General features: G+C 46.5%; 1 protein-coding gene across 2 annotated transcripts in view; it reads left to right on the forward strand.

Moving 5' to 3' along the window:
• btbd9 (BTB (POZ) domain containing 9) overlaps nt 1-19,357 on the forward strand; it is a 265,995-nt gene that overhangs the window by 65,143 nt on the left and 181,495 nt on the right. For both annotated transcript variants that reach the window (XM_063040845.1, XM_063040844.1), the window contains exon 6: nt 5,531-5,650. In XM_063040845.1, the coding sequence (XP_062896915.1) occupies nt 5,531-5,650 (120 nt within the window). The remainder of the gene's footprint in view (nt 1-5,530; nt 5,651-19,357) is intronic.

The following is a 19,357-nucleotide window of genomic DNA, read 5'->3' on the forward strand; positions in this document are numbered from 1 at the left end:
TCCCCCTTTTGCTTTTTTTAGTTGTCTTTTGTTTGATTCTAAAAGCTTCCCAATTATCCAACTTCCCACTGACTTTTGCTACTTTTTATGCCCTTTCCTTGGCTTTTATGCTGACCTTAACTTCCTTTGTCAGCCACTTGAGAACTGCTTCTCCTAGGGAACAGATCTATCCTGCGCCTTATGAGCTATTCCACGAAACTTCAGCCATCTCTGCTCTGCTGTCACGCCAGCCAGTATCCTCCTCCAATCCACCTGGGCAAGTTGCTCTCTCATTCCTCTGTAAGTCCCTTCATTCCATTGCAATACTGATACATGTGATTTGTGCTTCTCCCTCTCAAAGGTTCTGGTCACAGTACAGCAAGGGTGTGGTAAATCATTGGTTAGATTTTACTTGGAGTGTTACGTGCAGTTCTAGTCTCACTACAGCAAGATGTGATAGGAACAGAGTGTGTAGAAGAGATTCACCATAATGTTGCCTGGAATGGAGAGACTGAGTCCAAAGGAGAGATTGGGTTGAGTCCTGCTGAAGGGGCTTGGCCCTAAACGTCGACTGTATTTTTTTCCATAGATGTTGCCTGGCCTGCTGAGTTCCTCCAGCATTTTGTGTGTGTTGCTGGGATTTCCAGCACCTGTGGATTTTCTCTTGTTTGTAAGAGATTTGATCAGCTGGCTTTATTAAAGAAGTTACCTGGAACGGAGAGATTGAGTTCAAAGGAGGGATTGGGTCAGCTGGGTTTATAAAAGATGTTATCTGGAATGGAGAGATTGAGTTTGAAGGAGAGATTAGATTGGCTGGATTCATTCTCCCTGGAGCATAAAGGAGTGACCTTTATAAAATTCTGAAAGGAATGGATAAAATAGTTGCAATCATTTTTTTTTGCCAGGGTAGGGTTGTATAGTACTAAAGGGCACAGGTTTAAAGTAGGAGGGGAGAAGTTTGAAGGAGATCTGAGGAGTTCAATTGTCATGCTGAGTGTCGTGAATATCTGGAATAAGCTGACAGAGGAGATATTGGAATTGGTTTATTGTTGTGACCTGTACTAAGGTACAGTGGAAAACTTCTGTTTGTGTACCATCTAAGCGGATCATTCCATACATTCATACATCAAGGTAGTAAAACAAAATCAGAATTCAGAATACAGGTGGGTTTACAGTTACAGTTGTCAGCCGGTGGTATAGTGGCATCAGCACTGGAGTTCGTGGCGAATAGTCCCAAGTTCGAAACCAGCTGGTTCTTTGCACATATTTCATCTATTGAGCGTCGAGCAAGTAACTCGGCCTCATATTTTAAAAAAACAGTCAAAAGCTACGAAAACAGCAAAAATGCTGCCCATTGCGCCAGAAGGTGCAAAAAGGAACAATGAAACAACACTTTTACGGAAAGTGCAGTGCAGGTCGACAAATAAAGTGCAAGGGCCACAGTGAGATAATCAGGAGTTCAGATTTTAGCAGATGAGAGGTCCATTCAAGTTTGAGTCCAAGTCAAGTTTATTGTCCTATCTGAAGCTTATATCTACAGAAAATTTGCTGCAGCATTACAGAATGTGAAAACAGCAAGGTAAAAGCTGTCCTTAAGCCTGGTGGGGAATGTCATCAAGCTTTTCTATGAGAGTGGAGGCAGATACAACTACAAGTGGTTTTGAGCAAGGACTTAGGTAGAAAAGGTGCGGAGGGATATGGTCCTAATGTGGGCAAACGTAGGTAGATGTAACAGTCAGCATGGATGAGGTGGGCAGTTTCTGAGCTCAATATTTCCATGATTCTGTGATTCTTATCACTGCTGTTATTTCTGGCAGCATTATAATCCACTGTCTTAGATTTAATTTTTCCTGTAATCCATGGATAAGTTGAACAGTACAAATCTATAAATGATTGCACCACACTTACTGTTAAGTTTTTGTGCCATAAAGGAATATGTATTATTGCAGATGCTGCATTATCTCTTTAACACCTAGCCACTGCCTATCCATTGCCATATCATTTAATGTAACTTCCCAGCTTCATAGTTTCCTTTATATAGATTGAAAGCACTGGTTGAATATTATATAATTCTGTCTTACTAAGGGCATTTTTTCCCCATGGGCCCCTTTACAACAAGATTATGAATTAACTTGTTTGCATTGCGTAGAACTCAATCTAAAATAACCAGCTGGCTCAACATACCGATCTGGAAGTCCATTCCAGCAATTCATCAAAATTGTTGGGACAAAACTGTCTGTTCCAGTCTCCAGTCATTACTGCATTCCCCTTGTTTATACAGTGCTATCTATCGCAGCTACTAATGGGAGATCTCTACACAACCTGAGGAAGCTTAATCAGGATAATAAGTTAACAAGCATTTCTGAACAACCTGCATTGCGTGGAACACAGAGGGAGGCCAATCAGTACTGCAGACTCATTCCATTCACAGTCTGGGTATCTCACCCATTCTGCACAGTAATCACCTATTTACAATTCAGACCAGCTGCACCTTAGGAGAGGAGATTCACCAGGCTGCTGTCTAGCATGGAACATTTCACTTATGGAAACAGAGTGAAGAAGCTGCATTTTGTTTTTATTTTGGAGTGGAGGGTGAGGGGTAACTATGGAGGTTACAAATTAATAGAGCATAGAACAGCACAGCAACAGGCCCTTTGGTCCAGGACGTCTGCACTGACTATGAAGCCATATTAAACTGTCTGCTGTCCTTGATCAACATTCCTCTATTTCCTGCATTATTTGTGTGTCTGTTCAACAGCCTCTAAAGTATCACAATCTTTTCTTCCACTATTGCTCTTGGTAATCCTTCCAGGCACCCACCACGCTGTGTAAATAAATAAACAATCTTGCCCCACACAGCTCCTTTAAACTTCAATATTAAGCACTTGTTCTCCAGTACTTAGTATTTATAAACAAGGAAAAAGTATCTGAATATGTAAGCCTTTTCACAACTTTACAAACTTCTGTCCGGTCTCTCTTTAGCTTTTGTTACTCCAGAGAAAACAAGTTGTCTTTGTAGCTCATACCTTCTAATCCAAGCAGCATCCTGGTAAACCCCTTCAGTAGCCTTTCCAAATCTGCCACATCCTTCCTGTAATAGAGGCAACTAGAAATGCACATGATACTCCAAGTATGTCCTAAACAGATTTTTATACAGATGCAACATGAATTTCTGGCTCTTATACTCAAAAGCTTGACCAAGGAAACCTGTCATATGCCTTCTTTACAAGCTAATCTACCTGTGTAGTCATTTTATAGACTTGGACACCAATTTGCTCAGATTAAATGCCATTTGCCTTTTCTCCACCCATATCTCTAACTGATCCATATTCTGCTGTAATAGGCATCCATTAGTCTCATGAGACCATGGATTTGTGCCTTGGAGGGTTTCCAAGGTGCAGGCCTGGGCAAGGTTGTATGGAAGACCATGCTGCAAGTCTGCTCTCTCCACACCACCGATGTTGTCCAAGGGAAGGGCACTAGGGCCGATACAGCTTGGCGCTGGTGTCATCGCAGAGCAATGTGTGGTTAAGTGCCTTGCTCAAGGACACAACACACTGCCTCAGCTGAGGCTAGAATTAGCAACCTTCAGATCCCTAGACCAACACCTTAACCACTTGGCCATGCGCGAACACATATTGCTGTATCCTGTGATAAACACAAGAGATTCTACAGATGCTGGAAATCCAGAGCAATACACACAAAATGCTTGAGGAACTCAGCAGGACAGGCAGCATCTATGGCAATGAATAAACAGTTGATGTTTGGGCTGAGACCCTTCATCAGGACAGAAGAGTCCTGCGACATCTTCCCTTCTCTGCCACGCCCCCAAAATCCCCGAACCAGACTTCTGACCATCACACTGCCCCATCTCCCACTGTCCCACTCTCTAGAACTTTCTTCCGATTCCACCATCCTAATTGGCTGACACAACATTCCTAAGTTGAACAGCAGGGCTTCTTATCTTTAGCCGAAACCAAAACATTCTACCAGCAGGACACACTGCTTTTGCAGAAAACTGCTAAAATGAAATATCTACAGGATAGCAATAAATTCTTAACCAGGGCATTACAACTGTACAGCTGTACAGCTGGGTATTCCCATGCGAGTCTGTGGCCTGGTATTCTCGTCAGCTGTGTGTCAGTGTGTGGTGGGATATTCCCGTGGGTGGTGTATGTCTGGGGACTCTCATGGGCAGTGTGTGGCAATTTGTGTCTGGGTATTCACATGGGCTGTGTGTCATTGTGTGGCCGTATATGCGCAAGATCTGTGTGTGCGGGTGCGTGGCTGGGGATTTCTGTGGCCAGCGTGTGTACCATGAGCTGTGTATTAGAGTGTAGCAGTGCATTCCCATGACTAGTGTGTGGCTGGGAATTCCAGTGGGTAGTATGTGTCAGTGTGTGACTAGGGATTCCTGTGGGCTGTGTGTCAGTGTGAAGCTGTGTATTCCTGTGTGTGGCGGATGTTGGTGTGGTCAGAGATTTCAATGGGCTGTGTGTTAGAGTGTGACTGGGTATTCCAGTGGGTGGTGAGTGTCAGTGTGTGGCCGGGGATTCCCGTGGGTGGCGAGTGTCGGTGTGTGGCCAGGGATTCCCGTGGGTGGCGAGTGTCGGTGTGTGGCCGGGGATTCCGGTGGGTGGTCAGTGTTGACGTGTGGCCGGGGATTCCCATGGGTGGTGAGTGTCGGTGTATGGCCGTGGTGAGTGTCGGTGTGTGGCTGGGGATTCCCATGGGTGGTGAGTGTCGGTGTGTGGCCGTGGTGAGTGTCGGTGTGTGGCCGGGTATTCCCGTGAGTGGTGAGTGTTGGTGTGTGGCCGGGGATTCCCGTGGGTGGTCAGTGTTGACGTGTGGCCGGGTATTCCCGTGGGTGGTGAGTGTCGGAGTGTGGCCGGGTATTCCTGTGGGTGGCGAGTGTCATTGTGTGGCCGGGGATTCCCGTGGGTGGTGAGTGTCGTTGTGTGGCCGGGTATTCCCGTGGGTGGTGAGTGTCGGCGTGTGGCCGGGTATTCCTGTGGGTGGCGAGTGTCATTGTGTGGCCGGGGATTCCCGTGGGTGGTGAGTGTCATTGTGTGGCCGGGTATTCCCGTGGGTGGTGAGTGTCGGCGTGTGGCCGGGTATTCCTGTGGGTGGCGAGTGTCATTGTGTGGCCGGGGATTCCCTTTGGTTGTGTGGCTGGGTAATCCCGTGGATTGTGTCTTGGTTTATAGCCGGGTATTCCCGTGGGCTTTGTGTCAATGGGCAACCAGTACTTCCTTGTGTGGTGTGTCAATGGGGATTTCAGACAGCAAGGTGCAGGGAGGTGGTTTGGTTGCAGGTGGAGGATGGAATGTTGTTTGGCGTGGGGCTGATGGAGTATGGATTGATGAATGCTGTGGAGACCGTGTGGTTGAGGAGGTGTAGAAGGAACAGACAGCACTCTGTCTAGACTAAGAGCTTTCCTATACACAGTGAGCCAATGGTGTGTGGAACCGATACTCTACCAATGTGGGGTTTGGAGCTTTCTGTGCAGCCTTGACATGGCAGTATGTATAACAAATCTCTTTTGCTCTAGATCATATTCATACTACATCGAAGTGTCAATGGATGAGCTGGACTGGATTCGTATAATTGATCATTCTAAGTACCTGTGTCGCTCCTGGCAGAACCTGTTCTTCAGCCCTCAGGTGTGTCGGTAAGTACATGTGGGGCAAGAGCGGTGATGACCTCGGGACAGGTTAACTGTAGACTTCCAGTGTGCAGCCCATTCCAGGGGGTTGTCGGTCTGATGGCCTCTATGGGGTTAGAATTGCTGCATCCAGGAGATGGTTTCCTGTCAGTGATGAAGTGCTGTTCCCACCTCTCACCCCAAGGCCTGCAATGGGAGCTGAGAGGACGCAGCAAGTGGATGACAGTTGTGATGTCCGCTGCAGAAGTTATCTGCAGTCCCAACATGAACTTGGTGAACTGTGCAGGCAATAGTATAGTAGAGAGCTGCAGACACGAGAGATTGGATGATGGCGATGTGGAGAAACACAGACATGGTGCGTAGAGATTGCCACTTTACAGCGGTAGCAATTGCCGGTTACAGTTCAATTCCCACTGCTGTCTGTAAGGAGTTTGTACGTTCTCCCCGTGGCCACATGGGTTTCTTCCAAGTGCTTTAGTTTCCTCCCACATTTCAAATATCGGCTATGATTAGTGAGTTGTGAGCCTGCTGTGTTCCCTCTGGAATCATGACAACACTTGCTGGCTGCCCAGCCCAATTTCTGCTGATTCGATTTGACACAATCGAAGCATTTCACTGTGTTTTGATGTACGTACACCTGAGAAATTAAGCTGATCGTTAGACTGAAATAACAAACAATAGGAGGAACTGAGGAGCCCAGGCAGGTATGAAAGTGGTGAATTGTTGGAGTTAGAGCTAATTGGAGGGTGGTGAATCTTTGTGTTTGCTCAGCCAAGGATTGTAAGAATTCACTGGCATCCAGACACAGATACCTGAATTTCGGGATATCTGGGATTGGGAAAGCAGCAGGGAGGTCATCAAATGATGAAGGAGATGGAATGGCCTACTCATATAGCAACATTCAAGGAGGCCACTTGGCCCATTGGATCCATGCAGCTTCTGAGAACGCATGCCGTTGCCCCGCAGCTTATTTTCTCCCACACCTGCCCCCCAAAAGCCAGACAATTCTTTTTGCCATTACTGTGCCAGCAGTCATTTACAGAATACGGGAGGAAAGCAGAACGCAGGAAAAATTCACACAGTCACAGGGAGAGTAGGCAGTCAACAGAATTCAGGATCAACCTGAATCCCTGCAATGTGAGGCAACAGCACAACCTAGTGCACCATGCTGTTGCTCTTAATGCTGAAGCAAGATGAACCAGAAAGGAAGCCAAATCTGGCAAGTGTTGATCATCAGAGAGGAAGCTGGCGTGGCAGTGAGCACAGTTAAGAGCTAGCTATTGGATCCAAAACTGGCAGGAGACGGAGGATGGTGCTCTAAGAACCATTTCTGTCTGTGATGAATGGGATTGGAGCTGGCACCCTTCTTAGCAGTAAATAGATATTAATGACTCGGATGTGAAAATAGGAACCTTGATAAATTAAGTTTACAGATGGCATGCAAGTTGGTGATTATGTGGATAGTGGAGAAGGTTGTTGAAGGCTACAGGAAAGTAGAGATTAGGTGGAAAGTTGGGCAGAGCATTGGCACATGGAATTTAATCCCAACAAGTGTACAGGATTTTGTGGCTATCTGGAGAAGACGAATATCAGAGCTGTATTGTACATGCATACTTGGACAATAAAATGAACCTTTGAACATTTGAAATAAATCTTTGGTGTTGCTTTTACAGTTAAAGATAGTCATGGGTTTGTACAACACAGAAATAGTCCCTTTGGCCCATCACATCAATGCCAACTGTGATACTTATCTATACTAATCCTATTTCTTGCACCAGGACTGCATCTCTATATCTCTCTTTACTATCCAAGTGCTTTTTAAATATTGTAATGTTATCTGCCACCACCATGTTGATCAGCAGCTTCATTTAAAAAATCACCATCCTCTGTCATATCTGTTTCTACCACAAACCTTGGCAGCACACACAGGATACCTTTCACTCTCTGTGTAAAACATAAACCTTCCCCACACATCCCTTTTGAACTTTCTCCCCCTCATCTTCAATGCATGTTCTCTGGCATTTCACATTTATACCCTAGGAAAAAGATGCCAGCTGTCTACCTATCTATGCCTTTCGTAATCCTATAAACTCTCATCAGGTCTCCCGTCGGCCTCCACTGCTCTAGAGAAAGCAGCCCATTTTTGTCCAACCTCACGTTATCACAAACACTCTCTAATCCAGACAACATCCTGTGAACCTCTTCTGCTCAACCCCAAAGCCTCCACATCCTTCATCTCATTACACAGAAATCTTCAAATGTGGCCTAACCAACATTTTATATAGGTCATGGAGTTATGGAACGCTATAGCACAGAAAAAGGCCCTTCGGCACATATAGTCTGTGCCAGACTATTAATCTGCCTAGTCCCATTATACTGCACCCAGACCATAGCCCTCTATACCCCTTTCATCGATGTACCAATTCAAATTTCTCTTAAGTTTTGAAACTGACCCCGCGTCCATCACTTGCGCTGGCAACTCATTTCACACTCTCATCCCCTCTGAGTGAAGAAGTTCCCTCTCATGTCCCCCTTAAACATTTCACCTTTCACTTTTAACCCCTGAGGTAGTCTCATCCAACCTTGGTAGAAAAAGCCTGTTTGCATGTACCGTATCTAAACCCCTCATGATTTTGTATACATACCTCTATCAAATTTCCCTGACCCATTCAACCTTTCCTAACTCAGCTCCTCAAGTCCTAGAAACATCCCTGTAAATTTTCTCTGCACTCTTTCAATCTTATTTACCTCTGTTCTCTGGGTTGGTGACCAAAACTGCACACGGTACTCTAAATTAGGTCTCAACAACTTTTTATACAATTTCAACATAACATCTCAACTCCTGAACTCAGTACATTGATTTATGAAGGCCAGTGCACCGAAAGCTTTCTTAACGACCCTATCTACCTGTGACACCACTTTTAAGGAATTATAAACCTGTATTCCCAGATTCCTCTGTTCTACTGTACTTCTCAGTGCTGTACCACTCACTGTGTAAGCCCTAGCTTGGTTTGTTCTCCCAGAGGACAACACCTGACAGTTGTTTACATTAAATTCTATCTCATTTTTCAGCCCGTTTTTCCAGCAGGTCCAGATCCTGCTGCAATCTTCGATTGTCTTCCTCACTGTCCACTAGACCTCTGACCTTGGTGTCATCTGCAAATTTGCTGATCCAGTTTACCACATTATCATCCAGATTACCACATTGTTAACCAGATCATTGAGACAGATGTCAAACAACAAAGAATCCAGATCCTTTCTGAAACAACAAAACAACAATAGCTATCCTCTAATCCTCCTGATACCTCACCTGTGGTTAAGGATATTTAGATTATGAAAACACTCAGTCCTCTTTTATTGTCATTTAGAAATGCATGCATGCATTAAGAAATGATACAATGTTTCTCCAGAGTGATATCACAGAAAACAGGACAAACCAAAGACTAACACTGACAGAACCACATAATTATAACATATAGTTACAGCAGTGCAAAGCAATACCATAATTTGATAAAGAACAAACCATGGGCATGGTAAAAAAAAAGTCTCAAAGTCCCCAAGTCGATCGACTCCCGAGTCCCCGATAGCAGGCGGCAAAAGGGAGAAACTCCCTGCCATAAACCTCCAGGCACTGTCAACTTGCCGATGCCTTGGAAGCAGCCGACCACAGCCGACACTAAGTCCGTCTGTCCGAAAATTCGAGCCTCCGACCAGCTCCTCTGATACAGCCTCCCGAGCGCCATCCTGTGCCGAGTGCCTTCGACCTAGCCCCGGCCACTGAAACAAGCAAAGCCGAGGATTCGGGCCTTCTGCTCCGGAGATTCCGGTTACCACACAGTAGCAGCAGCAGCGAAGTGGGCATTTCAGAAGTTTCTCCAGATGTTCCAACGTATTCTCACGTCCATCTCCATCAAATCAGAATTTTGCAAGGTCCCCTACTTGACAGATTACAGATATCATTCACTGGAGAGGCCGCGCATGCTGCCATCGCTCCGCCATCTTCTCCTCCCTCTAAAATATCTAAATATCTCTGCTCAGGCCCATGCAATTTTTGCACTAATTTCCCACAGGGTCTGAGGGAGCACCTTTTCAGGCCCTAGGGAATTTATCCACCCTAATTTGCCTCAAGACAGCAAACACCTCCTCCTCTATAATCAGTATAGCTTCATATGCCCTTGTAGCTGCTTTGCCACAATTCTATAAACACCATCCACTTACCAAGTATACCTTTGCCTCTAGTTGAGACTTCTACGTACTGATTAAGGAAAATTTCCTGAACACATTTGACAAACTCTTTCCCATCAAGCCCCTTAACACTATGGGAGACCCAGTCAATATGTGGAAAGTTATAATCACCTACTATCACAAACTTGTGTTTCTTGCAACGGTCTGCGATCTGTCTACGAATTTGCTCCTCTAAATCCTGCGGACTGTTGGGTGGTCCATAATATATTCCCAACGAAGTCATATCTTTCTTATTTCTCAGTTCTACCCATAAAGCCTTAGTAGATAGCAGATATCCCACCCTGCAAAAACTCATTTCAGGGAGGTAGCGCCATCAATTTGCGGGAGACTCCCAGAACTTCTGGGAGAGGAGGGATGTCTGAGATAGCTCTCCAGTCTGTCCTGAATGAGCACAGCTGTGACATTTTCCCTGACTGGTAATGGCACCCTTTCCCTTTAACCCTTCCCACTCTATTACAGCTGAAACGACAGAACCCCGGAACGTTGAGCTGCCAGTCCTGTGCCGCCTGCAACCAAAGCTTATTGCATTGAAATATATGCTGCTCAGACCATTAGCCCCACCATATTCAACCTGTTAATTCCTGACTTTGTATGGCTCAACAACATATTTCTCTACAACCACCTCACTGCCTGTCCTGGCAGTCTGGTTCCCAAATCCATGCAACTCTAGTTTAAATCCGAACCCACACTAGCACTGCACTAGCAAACCTTTCCGCTAGGATATTAATCCCCCTGCAGTTCAGATGCAAACAGTCCCTCCTGCACAGGTCCCACCTTCCCTAGAAGAGAGCCCAATGATCCAAAAATTTGAAGCCCTTCCTCCTGGAGAAACTCCTTAGCCACATGTTAAACTGTATGATCTTCTTAATTTTGGCTTCCCGGGTAGCAATCCTGAGATCACAACCTTGGAGGTCCTGTCCTTTAACTTACCACAAAACTCTCTAAACTCACTTTCAAGGACCTTGTCACCCATCCTACCCATATCATTTGTACTATCGTAGACCATGATCGCTGGCTGCTCACTCTCCCACTTAAGAATGCTCTGTGCTCCATCCGAGATCTCCTTGACCCTGGCACCCAGGAAGCAACAGACCATCTGAGAATCTTGTTCACATCAACAGAGTCTCCTTTCTGTTCCCCTAACCAACAAATCTCCTCTCATTAGAGCTCTCCTCTTCTCCCCACTTCCCTTTTGGGCCACAGAGCCAGAATCAGTGCCAGAGACTGACTGCTGTGGCTTTTCTCTGCAAGATCATCTCCCTCCAGCAGTATCCAAAGCAGTATACTTTTTGTTTTGAGGGGACTGGTCACAGCTGTACTCTGCACTGGTTGCCTGTCCCTTTCCCCTTCCTGACGGTCACCCAGTTACCTGTGTTCAGCCCCTCGGATGTAACTTCCTCCCTGTATGTCCTGTCTATCTTCTTGCAGGTGTAGTTGTCAGAGACACTGGAGGTCTCCTTGTCTTTCCGCGTCCCATTCCACTATCTTGTCTGGTATCCCCACAGATCTGAACGTGCAATAAGAAAGAATAAATAAATAACTTTTAAAAATCATCTACCTCTCTTCAATGAGCCAGAGCCTCAACTCCCCATCCAACACTGATCCACTCACACAGTGGCTACTCCCACAATGGCTGCCCTGCTTAAAACTAACTTTTTTTTTACTAGCCCATGCCAAGTGCCTAATTATGCGCAATTCCTCAGGAACTATGGCATGTAAATGTGCCTGCTGCCCACACTTGCTTCTTTTGAATTCTCTCTCCCTCTACGCAATCTGATGACTCCTCAGGACTGTGGCACACAATAAGGTGCAACATAACTTCCTGATTCTTAAAGTTGGAATGTTGGGCAAGCGTGCCATTTGCTTTAGCACCCTATCCACTTGTGTTGTCACTTGCAGACGGCCATGGGCTTGGACCCCAAGATCTCTCTGTTCATCAATGTTTCAAGGGTCCTGGCATCCTCTTCCATTCGACCTCCCACTGGTCTAGATTGAACTCCCATCAGCCATTTCTGTACTTATATTTCTGATTGACACACAGGTGATTAAGAAGGCAAATGGCATGCTTGCCTTTATTAGTTGAGGCATTGAGTTCAATGGTTTCTTTTAATATCAGAGATTCATTATACAACCTGAAATCCTTACTCTTCGCAGACATCCACGAAACAGAGAGGGGGGGAAAAAAACCCTATGACAGAAAAATGTTAAAACCCTAAAGCCTTCCACCCACCCCCACGCACAAGCCACAACAAAGTATCAACCCCTCCCCCTTTTGTTCCAGCAAAAAGCATCAGCCCACCCCCCCACCTCTAACCACCCACCAAGCAATAGCAAGTCCCAGAGACCATGTCCATCCCAACACCGCAGTTTCTCCACACGCCTTCTGTCTCACTAGCAAGGGAGAGAGCAATATCACTCCTACCACAGTAGGGGGTAAAGGCTTGCTTTTCCAATGTTACAGACTATATATATTTATATCAAGGCTTTGGAGAGGGTGCAGATGGAGTTTAGCAGAGTGCTGCCTGGATAAAAGGGCATGTGGCCTCAAGGGGTTGGACAAACTTGAGCTGTTTACTCTAGAGTGGAAGAATCTGAGGTGAGATCTGATAGAAGTTTATAAGATTACGGGAGGCATAGAAACAGTAGACCAAGAAGATTTTTTGCCCGACGCCGGCCCCTAGGCCTGAGTCGACGTAGTAGTTGAGAATATCTTTTGCCTGGAGTTGAAATGTCTAATACCGAAGGGCATGCATTTAAGATGAGATGAGGTAATTTCAAATGTGATATGAGGGGAAGGATTTTTACACAGTGAGTGGTAGGGGTGTCTGGAATGCACTGATGGTAGAGGCAAATACATTCGGGACTTTGAAGAGCTGGTAAGATAGGAACGTGCATGTGAAGAAAATGGAGGAATAGGAGAATTGTGTAAGCAGAAGAGATTTGTTTAGGTGGCTATTTGATTATTAATTTACAGTAATTTGGCACAATATTGTAGGCCCGAGGGCCTGTTCCAATGTTTTATGTGATTTATATCCTACTGTATCCTTTCACAACTTTACTCACTATACACACTCTGCCAATTTTTGAATCTGCAAACTTGCTCATTAGATATTTTCATCCAAGTAATTGATATATAGTATGAACAGGAGTCCTAATACTGATCCCTGCAGCACCGACCTCCAATCGGAATAACAGCCCTCCACCACTACCCTCTGTTTTCTGTGGACAATCTATGTTTGAATTCAATCTACCAAACTAGTTGATAGGCAACCCATCCACAACTGTTCACGCACTCCACCACTGCCATAGCAGCAACTTGCACCATCTATCAGATGCTCTACAGTAGCTTCCAAAGGGCCTGTTCCCTGCTTTCTGACTCTGCTTCTGTGACTCACCATGGATGCCACGTGACCAGCATAGGGGACCTTGTCAAATGCCTTACTGAAGTCCATGTCGATAACATCCACTGCCCTATCCTGAATCACCTCCTCAGAAATCTCAGACATAACCTCCCCCACCCAAAGTCATGCTGACTATCTCTAATCAGGTTATGCTTTTCCAAACGTGAGTTGAGAAGAATTATCCCAACTAAGTTCATGGGGACTGCTATGGAGGGGTTAAGGTTTGGGGAGTGGCTGGAGTATCTGAGGGATGACAGAGATTGATGAGGTGTGGCTGGGATGATGGCCAGAATTGCCGTCTACAGAAGTGTGTGAGCAAAGTTGAGGGTAGAGGAGACATTGGGTGTGTTTGGAGGTTTTGTGGGAATGTTGGGAAAGGAGTGGGGTGTTGAAATGTACTGTTGTGTCTACGGTGAGTGGGGAAGACGAAGCAGTGTGTGTGGCAGGAGGGGACAGGCAGTGAGAATCAGCAACCGTTAGGTAATGAATGTGTGTACACTAATCCCCCTCGGATTCCTGGCTGCAGGAAGCTTCAGCATTGTTTAACGTTGGTTTGAGGGAAGCATTTATTAAATGTGGAATTTAAAGCTGCCTTATAGCTGTCTGCTTGTCTCCTGGGACACTGCTCTTGTTTTGCAGAGTGTGGTTCAGTGAAAAGACACAGAAATTGCACGAATAAATTTCGATTTTGCCCACTATACGTTGTTAAATTTGCTCTATGGCTTTATTAGCAGATCTTTTCTGCCAAGCAGTTCAATTAATTGTCTGTGACACGCTGCAGGGTTTGTGAACTGCGCGCCTACACAATTTGCTACAGCACTTCTTCACCCTTGAGAACTCATTATACACAGGGCTATCACTGCTGCAAACACAACTGCAATCAGACCATTACCTGTAAGTGTAATAGAGTGACAGAGCTCACCTCTCCCTGGTTTTCCCTCTCCTCTCCTCTGCTCTCCCTCTCCCCCTACCCCTACAAACTGTGATCCACCCCTACAGAGTCTAATCCCACATCCCTATATGGTCATAAAACACAGAGCTATCATTGCTGCCAACACAACTGCAGTCAGCCTATTACCTGTTAATCCAAGAGAGTGACAAAGCTCAGCCTCAGTACCCCAAACTGTTTCTGGAATCACCACCCATCAGTTCCCACTCTGCCCCCTGGTACCCCCTGTACGGTCCAATCGCACCACCCTACCTGGTCATTATACACAGAGCTCACATCGGAACAGTAAACGGTCACCGGCATCACCACTCACCGACTCTCTTCTACCACCTACACGGATTGACCCCAACCCCCCGACATGGATTGCCCTGACCCTCCCCCCACACGGACTGAACCCCCCCCCACACGGACTGACCCCCCCCACATGGACTGACCCCCCTACACAGACTGACCCCCCCCGCACAGAATGAACCCCCATAAAGAATGAAGCCCCGACGCACGGACTGTCTCCCCCCCAGCACGGACTGTCTCCCCCCCACACACAACGGACTGTCTCTCCCCCCCCCCAAGCACAGATTGTCTCTCTCCCCCCCCGCACAGACTGGACCCCCCCCCACGGAGACCACCCCCCGCACGGAATGAACCCCCACAAAAAATGAAGCTCCGACGCACGACTGACCCCTCCCCACACGCACTGACCCCCCACTCAGATTGACCCCCCCGGCACGGACTGACCCCCCACACAGATTGACGTCCTACCCTCTGCCACATGGATTGACTCCTCCTACATGGAATGACATTACCCCACACAGAACGAAACCCCTACACAGATTACCCCCATACAGATTTCTCCCCACGCGGATTTCCCCCCGAGTGGATTGACCCCCACGCGGATTTTCCCGACACACGGGATTTCCCCCATACGGATCGAACCTCCACACGGATCGGACCACCCACATGGATTGACCTCCTCCCTGCCCCCATATGAATTGATCCCTCCTGCACAGAATGATATTACTCTGCATTGTAGGACCCCCCCTCCCACATGGAGTGCCGCCTCTCCCCCACAGAATGACCCCTCTCCCACACAGATTCCCCCCTTCACGGATCCCCCCCCACAGAATGACCCTTCTTCCACACAGATTCCCCCCACACAGATCCCCCCACATATTCCCCCCCACGTGTTTCCCCCACACAGATTCCCCCATGTGGATTCTCCCCCACACAGATTCCCCCACGTATTCCCCCCCACGTATTTCCCCCCACATGGATTGACCCCCCCACACACGGATTTCCCCACACAGATTGTCCCCCCCACACGGATTGACCTCCTCCCCTCCCCCATATGAATTGACCCCTCCTGCACAGAATGATATTACCCTACATGGAAGGAAACCACCCCCCCCTCTCACACACACACACACACACACACACACACACACACACACACACACACACACACAGATTAACCCTCCCCACACAGAGGGCCGGGCCCCCCCCACACGGAATGACCCCCCTTCCACACAGAATGACCCCTTCTTGCACGGATTAACCCCCCTCCCCTCCCCCACACGGAATGAGCCTCCCCACACACACAGGTTGAACCCCTCCCCACATGGGCTGACCCCTCCCCTGCACAGAATGCCCCCCCACCCTACAAGGATTGACCCCCCCACACAGATTTACCCCTCTCCCCACCTGGATTTACACCCCCCACCGATTAAACCCCCCCCCAGATGTATTGACCCCTCCCCCACATGGAATCATGGAATGGCCCCCCCGCCACACAGATTGACCCCCCCCTCCCCATACGGTGTGATTTCTTCCTCCCCCCGCTGACATGGTGTGATTCCCCCAGCTCCACGCGCTGTGATCCCAGATTCCTGCTCGCCCTCACTCTGCATATCACCAAACATTTGTGCATTCAGATTCTACCTGCTCCCCTATGGATTCAGGCCATTCAGCATATGTGCATGCTGACTGCCGTGCCCCAGTTTCCTCTGTGCAGCCTATATTGTTCCAATCCCATGCCCTCCAAGTCCAAGTGCTTCATGGCTGATATTATTTTCAATGCCTCCAGCCTTGCCTTGGCAGTTGGTTCCATTTACTCACTCCCATTTGTATGAAAACATTGCCTTTAGGGACCCTTTTAACTCTTTCTCTTTCTCTTCTTACCCTGAAGTTTAGAGTCTAAACCTATGGACCCTAATTTTGGAATCCCTTTCATAAAACATAGAACATAGAAATTTACAGCACATTACAGGCCCTTCTGCCCACAATGTTGTCCTGACCATGTAACCTAATCTAAAGACTTCCTAGAATTTCTCTAGTGCATGGCCCTCTATTTTTCTCAGCTCCATGTTACCTATCTAAGTGGCTCTTAAAAGACCCTATTGTATCTGCTTCCACCACCTCTGCTGGCAGAACATTCCACTCACCCACCACTCTCTGTGTGGAAAAACTTACCCCAGACATCCCCTCAGTACCTATTTCCAAGCACCTTAAAACTATACCCCCTCATGCTAGCCATTTCAGCCCTGGGAAAAAGCCTCTGGCTATCCACAGGATCAGTGCCCCTCATCATCTTATACACCTCAATCAAGTCACCTCTCGTCCTTTGTTGGTCCAAGGAGAAAAGGCCAAGTATGCTCAACCTATTCTCATAAGGTACGCCCTCCAATCCAAGCAACATCCTTGCAAATCTCCTCTGCACTCTCTCTATAGTATCCACATCCTTCCTGTAGTGAGGTGACCAGAACTGATCACAGTACTCCAAGTGGGGTCTGACCAAGGTCTTATATAGCTGTAACATTACCTCATGGCTCTTGAAGTCAATCCCATTGTTGATGAATGCCAACACACCATATACCTTCTTAACAACACTGTCAATCAGTGTATAGCAGCTTTGAGTCTCCTATCAACATGGACCCCAAGATCTCTCATATCTTGCATATTGCCAAGAGTCTTATCATTTATATTATATTCCCTCAGGATAAGACTGTTACATCCACCTCATCTTTGCCTGTTATAATTTTAAACTCTTCTATAGGGGCACTCCTCATTCTCCTGAGTTCCAAGAAATAAAGATCTAGCCTGGCCAATGAATCCCTTTAACTCCGGCCCTCTAGTCCTCAAAACATCCTCATAAATCTCTAACCGCACTCTTTGTAGTTTACCCACAGCTTTCCTGTAACAGGATGACCAAAACTGTACACAGTAATCCAAGCACAGCCTCTCAACAACAATTTGTACAGCTACAACATACTGACCCCACTCCTCTGCTCTATAAAACACCTTTGGCAGCACCTGTGACACTTCTTTCAACAAACAATACACTTCTGTTTCCAGGTCCATCTGTCCCATGAGCATAGAACATAGACCACAGAACATAGGGCCTAGACCTTGCAGCATACACCACAGAACACAGAGCATAGAGCCTGGAGCATAGAGCATAGTGCCTAGAGCATTGAGCATAGAGCATAGACCATAGATCTTAGAGCATAGCCAAGAGAGCACAGAGTATTGACAACAGAACATAGAGCAGACAGCATAGACCATAGACCACAGAGCATAGAACATAATGCTGATGCCTTCCTAATGCCCTGCCATTCGTAGTACAAGTCTAACATTGCTTTGACTTTGCAAACTGCTTCACCTCACTTAATCTGTATTGAAATACATTTGCCACTCCTCAGCCCACTTTCCTAACTGATCAAGATCTCCTTGCAATCTGTGACAACCTTCTTCTCAATCAAATCACACCTCTTAATTTTGTATCATCGGCAAACTTACTGATTAATTTTGTGCACTTGCATCGAAGTAATTTATATAAATCATGAGTAACAACATTTCAATGTCCCGCTTACTCTCGGGAAGTATCTCAATCACCTTCTTCACCACTTTATCTGCCTGTGCTGTCACCTTCAGGGATCTTTGAACTTGGTCACCAAGGTGCCTCTGTTCCTCAGGACTAACAAAATGTCCTAATAGATTAGATGTCCCAAAGTTCATCATATCACATCGCATCGATCAGGATTAAATTCCGTCTGCCATTGCTCTGCCAGTATTGCCAGCTGATCAATATCATTCTGTAACCTAAGACTGTTCTCACTGTCAACGTCACCAACAATTTTTGTGTCATCTGCAAGTTTACTAATTGTCCCTCCTACATTCATTTCCACATCATTAACCTATGCAATGACAGTTTGGGTCCCAGTACAGATCCCTGCAGCACACTACTGGTCACAGATTGCAATGGCAAAAGCAACTCTCCACTGCAGCATCCTGTATCCTATTACACAGTTAATTTTGGATCCAAATTCCCATGGATGCCGTGGGCTGTTATCTTTTGGACCAGTCTCTCATGTGGGACATTGTCAAAGGTCTCACTGAAGTCCACAAAGACTACATCAACGGCATTGCTCTCATCAATACTTTTTATACCACTGAAAAATTCAATCAAGTTGTTTGGACAGGATCTCCACCTCACAAAACCAGCCTGACTATCGTTGATTAATCTCTGCCTATCCACAACTAAATTAATGCTGTCCCTCAGGACTTTTTCCGCTAACTTCCCCACCGCAGACGTTAAACTCACTGGTCTGTATTCATCTGGCGGATCTTTGCTCTCCTCCTTGAATAAATGTGCCAGGTTTGTTGTCCTCCAGTCATTTGTCACTTCGCCTGCGGTCAGCAAATGTGTAAGAATTCATGTCAAGACCTCAGCAATCACTTCACTGGCTTCCCTCAGGAGTCTGGGAATCTCAGCCTGGGATCTGGGGATTTATCCACCTTGAAACCTGCAAAGACAGTCAAGTATCTCCATTTTAATGGTAACTCGTTCACCACCATCCCTGAATCTCCAGGCACTTTTTATGCCCTATTCCTCAGTGGATGGAGATGTGGAGTTTTCACTTAAACCTTGCCCAGGTCCTCTGACTCCATTTACCACTTCTAATCATCTCTACTCCTTCCCTGGTTACCCTCTTGCCTTAATCTATTCATAAAAAGCTTTAGCATTTTCCTTAATCTTGCCCGCCAGTGCCCCCTCCTTTCCCTCTTGATTGCTTTTTTAAGTACTGCACCTACATGTACCGTTTTACCCCTGAAAGGCCACCC

The sequence above is a fragment of the Mobula hypostoma genome, chromosome 2 (assembly GCF_963921235.1).
Source record: "Mobula hypostoma chromosome 2, sMobHyp1.1, whole genome shotgun sequence".
NCBI classification, from domain to species: Eukaryota; Metazoa; Chordata; class Chondrichthyes; order Myliobatiformes; family Myliobatidae; genus Mobula; species Mobula hypostoma.